This window comes from Uloborus diversus, chromosome 1, assembly GCF_026930045.1.
Source record: "Uloborus diversus isolate 005 chromosome 1, Udiv.v.3.1, whole genome shotgun sequence".
NCBI classification, from domain to species: domain Eukaryota; kingdom Metazoa; phylum Arthropoda; class Arachnida; order Araneae; family Uloboridae; genus Uloborus; species Uloborus diversus.
Window position 1 is genome coordinate 123,407,156 of NC_072731.1, and position 19,622 is coordinate 123,426,777.

Consider the following 19,622-nt stretch of genomic DNA (forward strand, 5'->3'; position numbering starts at 1 on the left):
ATGAGTGGTATTTGATGCGAATTTAACAGCTTAACTCATGCTTTTTTTAAGATTTTGATGTATTATGTACACAATAAACTTTCCCCAAAGAAACACTTAGACATGAATTAGACTTACATTATTTACTCAAAAGTATTTTGAGATGTAACAAACACTTGGGCAATAATTTCATTAATCAAGTATGGCTTGTTTTAGTTTAAACAATTTATTTACTAATATCTAAACAATGAATACATAAATTAAAAGTTAGTGCTTGTGCTGAATAATGTTTTGTAAACAGAAATATGAAGTACAGTTCAGATAATAAAGATCTGAAAGTTTTGACACTTCTACTTTTTTTATAATTTCTAGTTTTGGTTTCTAAATTGGAAAATAAAATAAATAAAATGAACCATATAGAAAGTAGGGTTTGTCCCCCCCCCCCCAAATCGCTGCTCCTGGCTCTATTGTTTATGCACTAGGCGGATTTAGGACTGAGTTCCTGGGGGGCAGGATTTTTTTTTTTAGCAACATCTTTATTGCCCCCCATTCCCATGTTTTTGTCTGTTTCCTGTGATGCATTAGTCCATGCTTTACTTTTTTGTGTGTTGTTTTTATTAATGTGTGTTTACATGCTATCCTTTTGAATTGACCTTAAGAGAAGGAGCTGGTATCAAGAGAGTGACGCAGGGTTCCCTTTTAAGTGGGAAATAGTATATCTCCAATTTTAGGTTGCCAGAGGCTTCTTCCCCGGAGAAATTTTTGTAAAATGGATATAAAATTCTGCATTTTGAAGCCTTGTAAAGGTTAACTGGATAAACATAGAAATTGATAACTAGATTATAAAGTTGTACAGTATTGTTGAAACTTTGAAAGAAACAGCCGTTTTAAGTTTGAAAGAAAAAATAACTAGTGAAAAAACAACTATCACAACTAGTGATGTGCCAGATCGTTAAAAAAGTAGATCCGCGGATACGGATCTCAATTTTTTTTTTTTTTACCCAATTCAACCTATCCAAGTGTATAATTTGTTACGGAAGGTATTCCCGTCAAAAATAAGGGCAGTTTCATCAAAAAATGTCAACTGCGCAAAAATATAATCAAGACTATGATTTACTCTTTAAAGAAATCTCCATTAAAGTTGAGGGAGAGTTGGAAGGAATGGGTCAGTGCTGCATTTATGCTGAAATAAAAATGGAAAAAAAATATTTCTAGCCTGTCCAGTAGCAGCTTTACACTCTTGCTCCTGTATCCTACATCTACCGAGTAAGCTAGAAATAATTTTTCACATTCCATCTAAGCATTAATGCAGCGCTGACCCATTCCAATGAACTTCTCCGACAGACAAAATACATAGCCGGGAACACCTTTACAAACAGTAAATAAAGAATTTAGTCTCCTTTTTTTTTAAAGGATGCCGAGAAAAACAAAAATAAAGAATAAGCAGAAACCCAAAATCAATAACAAAAACTAATATTAAATTAAAAAATTAAAAAAAAAAAAAAAAAACCCAAAGAGCGCACCTCATATTAAGATGAACTTTGTGGGTCAGAACACACATTTGTTAATAAATATGAACTGACAGCAGGTAAAAATTTTAAATCATTGAGCTTTTTCTCCTTATGTTTTGACTATGAAATCGCTACCAATCACGCGTATAAAGTCTTAGAATGGCATTTAAAATTTCCTTAACAAGATTATAGCTCCTACTGTATATAAGTTGGAAGTTTCAAATAAATATCAAACGTAGAAAACTTCGATCTTTCAAGTAGGGGTACAAAAACGAGGCCAAGCTAAGAACACTTTTGATCAAGTCACCTTTTGAACGAAAAATGCACTATCAAAATCGGTTCATCTGTTTAGGAGCTACAATGCCACAAAAAGACACACTGATACACACTTTTAGAACTTATTTCCCCTTCCTTTTTGCATACACACTTTTAGAACTTATTTCCCCCTTCCTTTTTGCATACACACTTTTAGAACTTATTTCCCCCTTCCTTTTTGCAACCGGGGGGGGGGGGGACAAATTGGTTTCTGAAATGATACCTTATAATTTAAGTAGGGAAAAAAAAAACCTAATTTATACGGAATTCAAGAGTTTTTTATTAAAGTATTTAAAAAATTTTAGAATAGAAATGATTTGTTTCAGATCCGTCAAAAAAGTAACAGATACAGATATTTATTTTCCCTCGGTTATCCGCGGATATGGATACGGATATCCGGAACATCACTAATTACAACAACCTTTTTTTAATTATAAGTAGTGCAGAAAACGAAAAGGAATAGAGGTAATGTATCATTTTTTCCCCTGGCTTAACAGATTAACAATATGCAGTAGAAGTAATTGAAGCCCACTTTGCTTAGGATTTTCAAAGACTTATCTAATTACTTTCAAGGACTCTAGAATAAATAAAATTATTTAATGCACTTCATTTGTACTTTCCAGTCTCTGATATTTTAGTACTTAATTGTACATTTTTACAGTCCTGTTCTAACTTTGTGAGAAATAGCTATTTTAAATTTAAAAGAAAAAATAAACCATAGATTTCTCATGACAACTTTTCTTCAGTTGCAAATGGGGCAGAAAACAAATAGTAGTGTGTATTTTTTTACGTGCTAAACAGATAGGCAATATGCAGAAGTAAGATAAAAGCAATTAATACAAAAGAATTTCTAAAATACTGCATTCGGGATTGAATAAATAGCAAGATATGAAATATGTGAGTCACAAAAATTCATTTCAAATAATATGTTACCAACGTGAGAATCATGATTTTTACATTTTTAATACAGGATGTGGCAATGAGCTGAATTTAACATATTTTGGCATTCCGCCCCCTCTACCATTTGATAAAAATTTTAAAATTTACGGTTTGTAGCCACACGGTTCCAAATATTCCAGGTTTTCAAGCACTTAAAAATGAAATTAGTTTTTTCAAGCAATTTCCATTTTTTAAGGAACGAATCATGAATTTTTTTGAGAGTTAGGGACTCACTTCAAAGCAGGGCCCTAAGCAATAGCTTGTTTATCTTATAGGCAAATTCGGCCCCATTTGTAATTCACTCTTACCTGCAAATTTTTGCTTGATTTGTTTTGTAATTTTTATGAAAATTCATCAGTTTTTACGGTTAAAAGATTTTTACGATTTTACCAATCTTTGTTAGGCTTTTATAGACTTTTATAAAATTTCAGCAAATTTTTCCAAACTTTTGATGACTCAATTATTAAGATTTCAATAATGACAAGGACTGATTCACTTAGACTTAGAAGATTATGACTTACCTTACTTTTTAAACAGTATTTATAGAGTAAGTAAAATTGTACTCTAAGTAAAAAGATTCATTTCATTAAAACACTCAGATAACTGAAATTTATTCAGTTTGCGATAGTATTTATTTTCTCCCTCTCTCTCTCTTTTTTAAAAGAGAGAAGGAAAAAAACTATGTTTTTTAGAATTTCTCAAAAGGCCAATTAATCTACTAAGAACATAAATATTATGCACAAATATACTTTAAATGTAGACACAAATCATAACGAGTAGATTGTTCTGTTAGCGCGAATGGGGGGGGGGGGAGTTTTTTCCCCTTTGCTTTAGGTTTTAATTTGTTAAAATAATCGTGAATTATTATAAGTGTTGCAGCTTAATGTATAGCTCGTTTAGCCTATATTTTCATTCATATACTTGCCCAGATGGTTTTCAGTCCAAAATAGTGAATTTAGACACATTTTCAGCATCCCAGTGACAGCTGTAAATATTTGTATTTAATATTCGTTTTTTTTTTTCCTTTTCTTTTCTCCCATCAGAAGAGGACATTCGCTTTTCTCTTCATTTTCATTGAACTATTCAAAAAAGAATAAAGGCCGATTCACATGGCGACCGATCCGTCCGCCCGTTCCGATTTATCGGACGTGACGGATGGGTGTGAAAATATTGCAACATTCATACTAGCTCCGTCCGATAGCCACGTGAAGGTGTTCACCACCGCTAGGGGTGAAGAGTGCGGATCTAATGCCGTTCTTTTGTCGCTCTCCCTAATCAAAATAAAATTAACAAGAAGTTATAAGCGATGTTGCTGTGATTGCAATAAGCCTTTTAAAAATACATTATTGTTTGTCACGAACGTCAAGCAAGCGGTTAGTAGGATCACTCTGAACGTTTAAAAGAATTTGGGGCAGTAGAAATTAAAATGGCCGAATGATAAGGGTAAGCAAGTAGTGTAACAGAAAATTTATCAAATTTCTGTCTGCAACATCTCTGTCAAAAACGTGTTTACACACCTCCCCCATCCTCTTATATTTAATAGAATTTAAGAGAGAAATATTATTATTATTATTATACTTTTTTTTTCTGAAAAACTTGTTGGTTGAAGTTTTAGCAAAAAAGTAAAAATTGAATGAGAATTGAACATTAAAAAAAAGCATCTGTACTACATTCCACTCCCCCCCCCCCCCTTGATCTTCAATAGAATATATGAGAGAAAGATTAAATGTTCAAATATTTTGAAAAAACTTGCTGGTTGGAATTTTCGCAAAAAAGTAAAAATTTAATGACAACTATACATAAAAAAATCTATTTAGTTTGAAATTAATCTAGGCATGCAACAGATGAAACTTCGATTCGATGCTACTACAATAGGTGTTGATATTTCATATAAGTTCAAGCTAGAGCACTCTTCGTCTCTTAAAACATTTAAAAAAAATTTTGGTCTAATATTTCAATCGTTTAGTAATAACTGAGCGTTATATGATTAGGTCCCGGACTTTGATGGCCTAAAAAATCTATAAAAATGCTCTTAAGAACTGAAAAAATGTTGTTAAAAATAGCAAAAAAAAAAAAAAAAAACCCTAAAATATATAAACATTGTTCTTTAAATAAAGGAGTTTTCTCTATATTTTAACATGGATTTTCACTTGAATTACTATTTATTTCTTAAATTTACAAACAGTGTTCTTAAAATATTTATATTAAGATAAATTTGGGTACAAATTTCCTCTTTTTACGATTCAGGATAATCGATAAAAAACTTTGACTTCTTCAATTTGTTGTTGGATTCTTAAATATGTTGCATAACTAAATTTTTACTGGGAAGTGAGCTAAAGCATACTCTTAAAATGACAAAAGCTACAAAAGAATTCGATTATTATGTTTATCCAGAAATCCAAAAAAGTGACAATTTTTGAAAATGTCAGGATATTTCTGACAAAATAGCACATATTATATTCATGAATAAGTTCGTGGCAAAGCCTATTTATTCAAAAGTTTGAAAAGTCCAGCAAATGTTTAAGACAGTTTAATATCATTAGGATCTGACGACATTTTAACGCGTAACCATAAAAGATTTAACTTGTATGACTTTTTTTTCTTGGTTAAAATATGATTTGCTTCATGACATTTCGAAACAATGACTATTCAAACAAAGATTCAAAAACTTCTACTGATTAATTGAAAAATAATAATAATAATAATAATGGGTTTCGTTAATGGTCCCACTGCCAATGTTTAGCGTTAGAAGCTGGTTTTGCAAGTTACTATGAGCTGTGGAATTATTTTTTAACGAAAAAACAAATTGCAAAACTAAATTTTCACGTAATTATATCTAATTAAGCATTCCACTCAAAATAAAGATAATTGAGTAATAACCCTCATATAACTTCTAAGGCATTCTCATTTTGAAAAACATCAACTGTCTTTTGAAAAATAACCACAAATTTTGTACGAAACTAGCAGTAAACAAAATGAGAAATATTCCCGCAAAAGTAAAAACGGCGTCTCTCCTTTGTTTGGCTATCACATTCGCTCCCCGAATCGGACGGCCGTCAAAATCCAGCATCGCCAGAACGTGATGGGAGCCGAGAAATTCGGCGTGCTGTCATGGCAACGGATTCCGAAAACCAGTTTGGCAGCAAAAATATCGGACCGGACGGACGGTTCGGTCGCCATGTGAATTGGCCTTAAGTCATGATTTTTTTGTTTTAAGATTTTGAATGATGTGCTGTTACTATATAAAGTCCTTCCAAAACTGGGGGGCGTTGCCCCTTATGCCCCCCCTATAAATCCACCCATACCCTTCTGAACTATTCAGAAAAGAAAAAATAATTTTTTTTTTAATTTTTGGAAGATGTGTTCTTACTACATGAAGTCCTCCCAAAACTGGGGGGGGGGCATTGCCCCCCTTATAAATCCGCCCATGGCACTATATAGTTGTAACCTAATTATTATAAATGGATAAAATTAAGCTTTGTATCTTATAATTGGATTTATAACAAAAATAATTAAAAATAATAAATAGCATCTAGCGTAATGTATGTAGTTATTTAAGGAGAGAGATAGAAAATTGTCTTACTGGAAAGCCTCATATTTGATGTGATTTTACTCTAACTTTTTGGCATAATCATAATATGTAATTAAAAAAGTAATAATAATAGTAAAGTAATTCTTATTCAAATTTAAAATATATGAAATTTAATGCGCAATGTCCTGTTTTTTTTTTTCTTATGTCATTTTCTGTTATGATTTTTAACAGAGAATTATCCAAATCAAATAACACGACCACACCCCCTTCGACACCTATGGAAAATCTTCTGTTGGAAACTCCAATACAGTTTGATCTCTTTTCTCCTGCTGAAGACAGGGAGAGGTCTGAATCAATGGATCCTCCTGAAGTGTTAGTATCCATTTTGTTTTTTCCTGTTTCTCAAATATTTTTCTAGTTTATTAATTTTCTGTTTTTATTTATTGATGATAACTTCAAGGGTTCCAAGGTAGGGAAAGTGCAAGATGCATGCCAAAAGAATTTCCCTTTGTTCCATTACATTTTTAAGGGAAACAATAAACTTAAATAACCGAACTTCATCTAAATACAGTATTGTATAAGTTAAATTATCTTTGAATTATTTGTTAATGTATTATTTAATATTTTCATAGCACTTCAGAGTCAAAATCAGTACTCTCAGATGATTTAGTTCAAGATGGATCTACACCTGCTCCATTTTGGGAAGTATTTGCTGTGAGATTCCTTGGGTCAATGCAAGTTCAAAAAGATCGAGGTATGTTGTTCATGGTATGATTTAATTTTTTGGACATTGTCTGAGTCAGTAAAAGGGATAAAAGTCTTATTGGCATGCTGCGCCATCAATTCGAATTTTCTTAGATGGACAGGTTGGAGCATGTGCTAAATTTTATCGGAAAAGCAAGTATAACCCCCAAAATACAGAAATCTGCCAAAATCAGTCGACTAGGCATGTGTGAAAAAAGTGATTGCAAACATAGTTGAAGAACTATACCAGTATCTACAGATCTCTATACTGCCATTAGCAAGCAAGAAGCTCATAGAACAAATTCAGTAAACTTTGGTTTGTTGTTGAGAGTACTAGATACCTATCTGAAATTGTTGTTTTTACTTTGCTATAAAAAAGCTAGAAAATAAGAAAGATAATGTAAAGCAAAAAAATTTGAAATGATACTTAACATTGGTGATTGTGGTTTTTTTTAGAACTTAAGGACCAGTAACCAGGGTAGGACTCGGAATAAAATTCGGTTCGGGCATCCAAAGAAGACTGCACTTCTCCAATTAAAAAAAAAAAAAAAACTGACATTCATTGTTAATTAAATATTAATATTCCGAAACATAAATTATAAAAATATTTCATAATTTATTTTAAACTGAATAACTAATCAATAAATTACTAAAAATAAATATCCAAATCAGGGTTTGCCGATATATATCAGTCAATATATATAATGATATACACTGGTGGACAATTGCTAAGGACAGATGATAATAGCAGCATTAGCAACCACAAAATGGAAGGCAAGGAAATATGGAAATAAGCATAAGTTCGGGACACAGTAAGATGTGTTGTGAGCATGCAAAATTTAAACTCACAACGTTGCTAGTCACGTGATAGCACTCATAAGTGACATAAAGGATTGGGTGCGGGATGACCATTGTTGTTCGAAAGCAAAGTTTAACAAGAAAGAATCAATTGGTGAATTTGCATTTTTTGGTATGTCTTCCTGGCATCCTATAGATGATTTTATGGGTGGCCGTGTGGTTGGCAACATTGAGGGGGCAGAAAAATTAAGATGGTGCCAGGGAGTTCGATGTCAGCTACAGGGTTGTTTCTAGAGTTTGGAAATCATTTCAAACAAAGGGAATGTGTAGCAAATGTCACAATGGAGGTCGTGTATGCAAGCCGCTACTAGCAAGCAAATATCCTGAAAAACTGTAGCCAAATGTTTGAATGCAATAAGACTATACGCTGGGCAGCTTGTTTTGTACATCCTATTGTCTACAAGTCAGTGTTTTGCTCGTTTGTAATGATGTTTTCAGCATCACATTTGGAGAGAAATCGACTGGGCTTGTGTACTATTCTCAGATGAAAGCAGGTTCAGTCTGTCGTCTAATTGTGGACAACAACTAACCAGGCATGAGAATGGTACAGCATACAAGCCGGCAAACATAAAAGAAAAGGATTAGTATCCTACAAGTTGTGTCATGGTATGGGCAGGATTATGATTAATGGCCGTATGTCGCTTGTGTGCTTCTGAACAAGAGTATGACAGCTAGTGATACATTGATGTTGTTCTACTGCCTCATGTTCACGTGTTCTGTGGTGCTGTGGGCGATAAATTCTTTTTCATGGATGGCAACGTAATATGTCATTAATAATTGCCGCCCAGGAGTGTCTAGCTCACTCATAATATTCAAGGCATTGGATGACCAGCACAATCTATAGATCTGAATCGTATTGAAAATGGTTGGGATGCTTTGGGGAGCAGTCTTGCTGATCGACAACGCTCTCCAATAAGCAAGGACATTCTTATCCGTGACTGACTGAAGAATGGGATAAATTACCCCAACAGCTGCTGATAATGTTGTGTAAAGCATCTCATTACACATGGAAGCTTGCATCTCTCTCCATGGTAACCATGTCCTATAGTGACATCTTATGCTGGAATGCCTGGGGGCGGTAATTATATTTATTCACTTTTACGTATGCAGCCTAAAATCACCGTTTTGTCCTTTGAACACTTTTCAACGCCTTCTGAATTTCAGAGCACAATAAATTATCGTCATTGCAATGTTCTAGAGGTCTGGCATTAGTTTATTTCACTTAGCATCGAATTACACTTACTTTTTTATCCGCTACATAGCCCATTGGAATCCGTCCTTAACAATTGTCCACCAGTGTATATCACAATATATATCTGATATTTATTTTAAAAATATCATGATATTCTGATATTTTCGATACTTATTTTTTCAACTACTGTATTTTCAATATAAAAATTATATTAATCATAGCAATATTGTTAATTTATTATTAAAAGTAGCCAAAAGGTTATGTACTATATTTTAATTATGCATTGATACATCATTAGTATAACAAAGTTATATAATATTCCTTTTTTACTTGTATTTTATATTCATAAAATTATGAGAAATGTAACAATTTTAATTCACATTAAAAGTGCCTAATTAAATATTAAACATTGGTCAGATCTAAAGAAAATGTCTAATGACTGTGCACCGACTAATATGTTTTGTTTTTGAATCATATAACTGTAAAAGTAGCTAACAGAAAAAAAAAGAGTAAAACAGCTAATGCTAACTTAGCTTCATTAAAATTGATTAAAATGTAAAATGAAATATTAGACGTAAATAATGAAAGAACCCTTAATTTTAAGTCCATATAGTGTAATAAAAGGAAATGAAGAGGGATTTGAGGATACATTTAATATTTTGAAGACTAATTTGTGCTGATTGAAAATATCGGATAGATATCAAAATATCCGATATATATATCAAAATATGGGATTGATATTTTCGAACCCCGAACCAAATATTGATTTAAAGAATCAGCAAATATTTATTAAAATCAAAAAATAGCATTTTATTTTAAAAAAAAGAGCAAATAATGTTTTTTTTTAAATCGTTGTGGCAGCAGGGTGTGTTTTAAGATTCACCTGGTACGGTGGCGCTGCCAGAAATAAGTTTTTTTTTCTGGGGGGGGGGGGGAAGAGGGCATATTGAAAAAAAAAATCTGATCTAAAAATCTTTTTTATCTGATGCAAGAGGGGGTCCTGGGGTTCTCCCACGTAAAATTTTAAAAATTTGTTGTCTTAAAAATGCAATTTTAGACTTTCTTTGCTGATATTAGAAGGGAAAAAAGGAACAGCGATCTCAGTGGAAATTTCTACAGATTGAAACCATAAAAACATGATTATAGGCCATATTTATTGAGGTTTGGGTGAGTGATGGAACTTAGGGATTATCCCGATTGATTTCTTGTAAAAAGATTGAAATCAATTCCTCCGAAATCAATAATTTATATTCAGGTGATATTCCACTTCATTTTTTTGTGAGCATGGTTTAGAAAAAGCTAATTGTGTATGATATTAGAGCAAGGCAGTATAGGTACCCTTATTCCAATATTTTCTGAAATTCGTCTTAAAATCGGGATGTAAGACCATATTTTGTAATATTAGTAGGGCCAGTAATTTTCGAAGATTAAAGCTTCAAAAACGCAACTTTAAGCAATTTTCGATGTTGCTGAGTATTTGGGGGCTTCACCTAGAAATTTTGCGAAATCGAAGATCTGGAAACGAAATTCAGATGTTAAATTCGTGTCAAGTTAGTGAAAAATTGATAATAAAATTATCTGGAATGGTTTTGTTTCTTCTCTTTGTGTTATGTATGATTTTCGACACCCTATTAACTACTTAAAATACACCGCAAGCTCAGTTATTCTATCCGAGGACTGCAGTTTCGTGCTTTTTAGCACTCATCAGCCCAGAATAGGAATCACATGAGCTGGAGGCGAAAAACCTCTTAAAGAAGCCAAGAGAGCCAAACAAACTGGTATCTAATGTAAAATCAGCACACCAGATGAGTGACCGCAGCAAAGGTGCGGTTCAACTCAATTTGTATTTCTGCCTTAGCCCTGGCTTTAGGGCTGTAACTTACTACAAAAAAAACCCTATTAACTAGTAACTACAAATATCTATACACCCTAATGGCAGGGGTCGGCCCTAAATATTGGTCTATGAAAGGGATCCGCTGGCTATAAAGTTTAAGAAGCCCTGGTATAGAGCAAATAAAGAGAAAAACTCCGTGTTACTATTTTTCATAGCGGTTTATTGGCTATTTTAAAGTAAAAGTATAATGAATGATAATATAGTAAAACGATCAGTGATAAATTCGTTCGTATAAAAATAAAGTTAGAAAGTAGCTCAATAGGTGAAAAAAATTGCTACATTTACTTAAAATATTATGATTTTTTAGGAAGTAAAGGGAGACAAAAGGGTCAGCACATTAAACAACAAGGAGAGATTTCAACAGTGTATTTTTTCTTGATAAGTTATTTAAAACTAGCAGTATCCACACGCCTTTTCCCATAGTAAAAATTAAAAAGTCATTTGGTTCGCCTTAGAAATAATAGATGATTAATTTCTCCTCAATTTACTATGTTCATTTACTCGCCTACGTTATGGTAATTTTCTCGTACACGTTATGGTAATTTACTGGACTACGTTGTGATAATTTGCTCATCCATGTTATGATAGATTGCTCGATAAAATGCTCTTAAACTTGGAATAAAAAAAGAACAAAATCGAACTTACAAAAAATCGCTTTGAGGTGCTCCTCCTTATGCTAAGAACTAATTTTGTGCCAATTTTCATGAAAGTCGGCCGAACTGTCTAGGCGCTATGTGTGTAACAGACATACAGATATCCAGACATGCAGACTTTCAGCTTTATTATTAGTAAACATTTCATCTAAATTCAAGTTTTCCATCGAAACTCGTTTCTTCTAATTTTCCAAAAATTGCCAATAAGGTAGTTTTAAGGCTACAAATTCAAAAAAATTCCGTAAGTGGGGCCACGAATTTTTCCTCTTCTAACATCACCAAAGATCTTCTAAAACTGCATTTTTAGAGCTACAATTTCGAACATTTCCAAAGAAGGGCCTCCAAATCCCCTCTCTCTCTCTAATATAATCAGACAACAACTACTTTTGCAAAGTTTCAATCTTGAAAAATGAGCAGGGGACTACATCCCAACCTTTTCTTCTCCTAACATTACCAAAGTTCGTCTAAAATGCATTTTAAAGGCTGCAAAATTGAAAATTTCTGGATTGAGAACGCCTGAACTTCCTATTTCTGAGTGAATACTTAGACTTTGTAATGACTAATGACTCCCTCTTAAACCATAAGTTGAATCCTGTATTTTAAAAAAGTAAGGGCTGCCAATTTCATACACTTTTTTTTTTATTTTGCGACGGCCCGGCTGCGGCCCTAGCTCCCTGCTTCTCAATTCGCAACTTTTTGGTCTGAGTTACCGTGTAGCTTGTTGGAAGATATGGTCTAATTCTTCCCTTAATGGGAATCGAGCTAAATCACATGGGACAACTAGCTTAACACAAAAATGACTTTGCTAAATAACTCATACTTCAACTGATTTTTTTTTCTATTTTAAAGCCCCCTCTCTACCTGCACATGAACATTATTCAGCTCAGAAACATTTTTTTTTTTAATTTTTCTTTTCTGTTAGCAGAGCCATATTAAAATGAAAAAAGTTTTAAAAAATTAAAAAAAAACAAAAACAGATAGTATTAATTAGTTAGCATCAAGGGCGCCCTTATAGGGGGCAAGGGAGGGGGGCTCGAGCCCCTCCCCCTTAGAAATTAGAACTTCCTTGCTTTTAGTCCTTTTTTCTTTGCAGAACTGTAAAAACATTTCTTCTACAGCCATTAATGAATAAGTTATTAAAAATGTCAAATTTTAACGACTCTAATCTGTCCTGAAACAGGTTTCCATAGGGAAAATATCCTGCTAAACCATGGGGAAAATATATGAGCCCCCTTACAATTTTGCATATGGGCGCCCATGGTTAGCATATTTTATTATTTAGTTTAATCACAAGGCTCCTTATTTGATGCAGTTTTGCAGTTTCCTCACTTTCTTTTTACTTACAGTTATGAAATGAGTAAAGAATTTTTTTTTAAAAATAATTTGGAGGCATCCAATATACTGTATCATTGGGAATGAACGCCAGCTAAAGAAAAGAAGTTAAACAAATTGTATGTTGCATGTGTCAGTGGCATACTCAGAAGATAATTTTAGGGGCCGCAGCTGTCAACCCATCCTGAGTATGCCACAGCACTCTACTGTAATAATTATAAGCAACAATAAATATTTTTTTGCGAACGGTTAGTGAATGGACCGTTTTTACAACTCAAAAAAGAAAAATCGATCACTAAGAAATCTTAACAAAGCTGCTAACAAGATAGTGCAAAATAAATAATTATAATAAATAATTACAATAAATCAGTCAATGTATTTACATGTATATACCATTCTTTTTACTTACATTTCAAAGTAAAAAGAAGCAAAGTTCCAAGCTTGTTGTATAATACAACATACAATGTAATATAATAAATTTAAATACACTTCTTAAAAACACATTTGGGAAAAAATTTACGAAAGCAAATACACTCACATGATCCTGTCATTTGTATGAAAGACATAAAATGAAACTTTATTTTGTGCGAACACTCACTGGAAACCTCAAAACATGGCACAGCGTCCTAAGCAACAAGCTCAGTAAAACTCGTTTAGAAATCTTCCGACATAGACAGGGCTGGACCTCGAAGCACTTTTGGAAACAAAAATGCTAAAAGATATTCCATGTGAGCTAGCAGTTGAGCAGTGGCGTAGCTAGGGGGGGCGGAGGGGGCGGTCCGCCCCGGACGGCACTTTTTGGGGGGCGGCAATTTCACTTTTGATGCAGAAAAATTTAACACGTTTTCCCAATAAGGAAATCATATTTTCGATCTATTACTGGAGGCAAAAAAGAAGAAAAAGCCTTTGAATTGTAAGATTTTAGTACGACTGCGATAATAAAATTACTCTAATACAAAACATGTGTTTTTCTTGTGCACATCTCAGCACTATTGTTTGTTTGTTCTCTTTTTTCGTCTGAAGCTACATATTGAGGGAGGTGGTAGTGTGAAGTCAAGGGACCATGTTTTTATTTTTTTCTTTTCGTTGTTAAGGTTAACTATTACAGAGGAAGCAATAAATTTCATAACTTTTCGATATATGATTAAGCTACCACTTGATTTTAAGTAAGTTCCTAGGAAAAAAAAGTTTCCTAGGTTTAAAAAAGGAAAAAAAAAACTTTTTTTAAAAGGAAAGTAACAACAAGAGTAAAAGGAGAAAGGTCTCAAAAGGTGGCCGATTTCTTGCTCATTTTCAGGATAGCATTATCTGTTTCAACAGTTGCTTTGGTTAGTCATAGACTACAAAATTTTCGCTAAAACAGAATGCATTTTATGTTCATTTTATAAAAAAATTATTCACAACTCGAATGATAATTGCTTGTATTACTGTATTATATCAACTAATTCCTTTATACAATGAGTTTTACATTTAGTCATTTATTTTAAGGAAAAGTTTTTAAGTAGTAAAATGATCTCTAGGTAAAGACTTAGGACATTTCAACCTCTATTAGTGAAAATGAAAATCATTCAAATTTGGTAATATAGCAGTACTGCATCTAGGGAAGGGGAAGGGATGAATCTTGCTCGTACTCTGGATGACAACTTCTGAGTTTGTCAACATTAGGTGAGTTGCTCAAGCACAGATCCAAAAGGGAGTAACAACTCCCTTTGAGAAACCAAGTTGATCCTAAATTTGCGTTTCTAAAACCTTAAATTCGGAACATTTCCCAGACTTTTACGCTTCTTCCTATTGTCGCAAAGCTTAAAATGCAATTTCAGGACCTCAATTTTGAAAACATTCCGGAGGAGAGCCACTTACTATCCCTTCCTCCCTTAATTTGTCCAAACATAGCCTAAAACAGTTTTTTGGGGGGCTCCATTTACACTCCCCCCTTTTCGTCGTCTAAAGTGTGTCAAAGATAGCTTTGAAATGTGTTTTGAGGCCGGAGAACTTTGATCAACTGAGGACAGCTTAAAATTGCGTTGTTAAATCCTCAATAAATGTCACATTTTCAGAAAGAGCAACCGAAACTTCCTATCCCTTAACGTCACCAAACAGAATAACAGTGCAGTTTTAGGCCTTGAGTCTAGAAACATTTCCAAGGGATAACGCCCACCCCATCCCTTCACATCTCATCTTTTAGCCTAATATTGAATATTGAGTTTTTATAACTTCAATACCAACAAATTCATACGGATGGTCAAGCCTTCCTGTATAATGGTTAAAGATAGTCTAAAGTGTGTATTTAAAACATCAACTTCGAACTTTAAAATCTCCATCTTATCCATTGTCACCAAAAATAGCTTAAAGTTGGGTTTTTGAAACTTAAACTTCAAAAAATTTCTAAGGGTAGGACCCCAGATATGCATGAAATCACCTAACGTCATAACAGTTGGCTCCAAATTTCGTTTTTCGAAATTTCTAAGGGAAGACCACAAATCCCTTTTTTCTCATTAGTGAAGAGCTTAAAATGAGCAACAGTTTTTCTAAAAAGATTTCGGGTGGGAACACCCCCCCCCCCTCCCTGAACTCTCTCATAACGTTGTTTTCCTTCAAACAATGGCTGAAGTCGCGATTTTAGGGCGTCATCTGAAAACGTTTCAAGGGGAGACGGGAAAACCATCTGACTTCTCAACATTTTTGGAACCATTTGAAAACTATTGCCGTCAAAGATATCCTACAATTGCGCTTTTGAAACTTCGTCATCGAAAAATTTTCAGAGAGCTCCTGAACGCTCTCTATTTTTTTTTAACATCATCAAAGGCAGATTAAAATTGAATTCAAGTTTGAAAATATTTCGGCAGGAAAATCCAGTCTCTGTTGGAGTTAAGGGAGACCCTTACACTACTAGACAGCCTCCTACATTTACGTGTTTTTCTGTTTAGTTGAAAAACTTTCTGGACAGCGCCCCCGAACTTTCCCCAATGTCTTCATGTATCCAAAAATAGCCTAAAATTGCTTTTTTAACACTTTAGTTTCGGAAATTTTCCTTGAAAAGTCCTGACCCCCTCATGTCACCAAAGAATGCATAAAACTAATTTAAAAAAAAAAGAAAACAACCTGGTGGGTGCTCCAAGCATCTTTTCTATCAGCGTTACTAAAAATTGCTTAAAATTTCGAATTTTGACTCAAGTTTTGGAAAGTTTCGGTATTGCTATGAATTCTTTTTTCCCCCTTTCTGCAAGAAAAATAAGAAGGGGGAAAAAAGTTTCTTTTCTTGTTTATTAAAATCATATTAAAATACTTTTGACTCTTTAATGTGTCAATTATTTCCCATCAGAAAGGGCGGCAAATTGAGGAACCACCCCGGACGGCAGAAAGTGTAGCTACGCCACTGCAGTTGAAAACTGTATTTTGTACTTTATTGTTGTGCAGTTTCAAGCGAGAGCTTGGTCGCCATTTGATGTTGGCGCTTAAGTCATCAGAGCAGTTCACACGGCAACTTATCTGATGATTTGGGTACCCCCCGCGTCTAATGAGGTTTAATGAAGTGGGTGCTAATCAGTCGCATCGTGTGTTTACACCGGGTGTACAAAGGCCCTAAAGTGGGGCAATTTTTATTGATGAACAAAAAACAGATGTGGCTTATTTGCTTGTAAAAGATCTACGTAGTAATGTGAGTGGTGTGGTGTGAAGAGAAGGGAGATCCTCTGCCCCCAGGGCCATCGTCTCGTCTTTTCCTAGAATTGTCATTAGAATGAGAGGGGCAACGATCCCCTACGGGGTGTTAACAGGAAATAAATTACGGGAACTCTAAAAATAGCGTTTTTTTTTCCCTTTCTGATATTTTCTATTGCAAGCAAAGAAATCCTTCATTTCTCAACTGGCAAAAATTAATACAATAAAATTTTCCATAAGAAAAAAGACAACGGTTGACCGGTGCCTTTTGAAGCGGTGCACCAGGCATTTGCCCAAATGCCCGCATAGCCAATCCAACCATGCAATTAACCAATTTTTGAATAATAAATCATAAATTCTTTCACAAAACTATATTTATTAATAAATACTCTGAAATTTATTCTTATTGAAAGTTACACTACTTTGTGTTTAAATTAATGCATAACAATTTTTTTAATCCTTTTTATAGGTGACTATCTAGTTTTCCAGACTATACGCCACATAATGGCAGCTAGAGCTATTCACAATATTTTTAAGACCAATGAATCACATATGGTCATAACGCATAGGACTTTAAAGTAAGAATTTTTTTTCCTACCTTACCATTTTTTTCCTATTTTATTTTTAAAACCTGTTTTGCAATGATTCTCGAAAAAAAAAAATCCCATTTGACTGTAGTGTTTTTATGTCACCTATATGTTGTGTGGTACACATAATTTGAAAAGGGTTTATATGAACATGTTATTTTATGAAGAAAGAAAAAGGAAGAAACTACATATTAAACTTTTACTGCATAGCATTTCTTTACTTTTAGAACTTATTGTTTTCAAATAATGAATCATGCTAAAGAATAACTATTGCATGCCATTTTAATGAAATATGTCCTACACATACATCAGTTGATTAACCTAGTAAATAAAAAAATAGCTTATTGGTGTTATTGTACCATCAAATTTTTAAATTGCTAAATGTGCATTGCAATAAAAATAAGGTTGATAAACACTATATTAAGCATTTGAGAACAATTGCAATGAGCAGGAGCTACAGTGCTTTTATAAAAAGTAATTTTTTCCAGTATGAGCTTGAAAGTGTTCTTCTATGCAGTTATAATGAAATTATAAAAATAACAACTTCTTAAAAAAGTGTCCACATTGAAATGTTTTCATATTATAAATTATGAAAATTTTTGAAATGTTCTCTAACAATCAGGTTGATTATGTATGTAAAATTTGTATGTCTTTTAAAAATAAATAAATAATAAACAGTAATATATGAACAATTTTTCCCCAGAATTTTAGATCCTTCTCATCAAGCTATTAGAGCCATGTACCCTCTGGAAGATGTATCATTTTGGACAACACACAAAGAAAATAACAGGTCTGAACATTGACCAAGATAATCCGATCTTGAACTCTTTTCAAGGTTCTTTTTAGGGATATTTCTGGTGTTCTATCTTTTTCTTTTTATATGTTTCATTTGACAATTTATGTGATTTTTGAAAATTAAGTAGGAAAATATGGGGCAAAGGGAAATAGCGGGGCAAAGTGAAAAGGTGAAATATTTACACTGCGTTTAGCACCACTTCCCTGTTAATATTTTAACGACGTAGTTGCACATATAGTCTATTCCAGTCAAGAAAAAATATTGCTGAATATTGAAGCTTATGATAATACAGGCAATTTTCAAAAATTTATATTCTTATTGTAATATTTCTTGTAGGTCAAAAATTATTTTTGATATTATAAAAGGATAAAGTTCTTGTTATTAACATTTTAAGTATAAATTGAGACCTTCTGATATGCAGTGCAATGTTTATTTAGTTAATATTAAGCTCATCTGTATTTTAAGTATTTTGCTGAAGTAGTCGAGTACATGGGGAGCAAAGTGAAATAGCTTATTTTGTTTACTCGCTCAATCATTTATGTATATATTTATTAATTAAGTCAATCACATTCCTTCATTTAGCTTTTCACTTATTTATTCATCCATTCACATATTTTCCTATTCATTCACTTTTTTACTCACTCATTTGGTTTTTCTCATATAAATTAATTAATTTAATTATTTGTTTATTATTCCATTTTCTTTTCATTTATTCATTCAAAATTTTACTTACAGATTCATTTGATCAAAAATATTTCATTTTTCACTTCAAATTTCCAATTGGTTCATTTTGAAAAATATCAGTCATCTTAATCATTTTGCTTTGCCCCGCATTCCCCTACTAATTAAAATATGAATAGTCTTTAAATCTTAACATGTGAGAAAAAGAATATCAAAGGATAGTTTGAATTCATGATTCAAAACTCCATCTTCTCTCTATGTAACACTGTGTGGTAAAGTGGATTCATATCTTATTAATCCCCGTTTTTACAATTAATTTCCATTTTTAAGCTTTCTTTTGCATAAAGATATCTGCATTGTTATACTATTCTCCCCATAATATTTTTTTAGAAAATCTAGACTTAATTCAAAGCCATACACCACCATGCCTTTTGGGGAAAAAAAGAAAAGAACCATGGGTGGATAAATTAGTCCGTTTTCTCAGATTTGGTATCTAAAAGTTTCATTTATGGAATAATTTTATGGTTTATAGAAAAGTTTCTAGAAATTATAACATTTTAATTTTAATTGGATTAATAGTGCTTAGATTAATTGTTCATTAAAATATATATAAAAGTTGTTTTAGTAGTCTTATATATCACTCGCAACTCTAAAAAAATTGTTTAAGATGTTCATAAAAATTCATGAAATTCGGAACTTTCATTTATACTTGAGTTAAAGTAAATTGAAAACCATTAAACATAAAACTGTGTTCAGAGAGGGAACATCAGCAATTAAATCATTTATTTCAGAAACCAGACAAGCGACAAAATTGCTAATTTTAGGAAAACATCTATGTCACCATAATGAATTATTCAATGATGATTACAACATTGTTTATTGAAAGAAATGTACCTAAATATGTATCTCTTTTAGTTTAAAACATTGTAATATTTATAGAAAAATTTTA

General features: G+C 32.8%; 1 protein-coding gene across 1 annotated transcript in view; it reads left to right on the top strand.

Moving 5' to 3' along the window:
* LOC129234687 (DCC-interacting protein 13-alpha-like) overlaps window positions 1-19,622 on the top strand; it is a 51,676-nt gene that overhangs the window by 21,842 nt on the left and 10,212 nt on the right. The window contains exons 14-17 of the mRNA XM_054868735.1: window positions 6,508-6,647; window positions 6,905-7,030; window positions 17,079-17,187; window positions 17,900-17,986. Of these exons, the coding sequence (XP_054724710.1) occupies window positions 6,508-6,647; window positions 6,905-7,030; window positions 17,079-17,187; window positions 17,900-17,986 (462 nt within the window). The remainder of the gene's footprint in view (window positions 1-6,507; window positions 6,648-6,904; window positions 7,031-17,078; window positions 17,188-17,899; window positions 17,987-19,622) is intronic.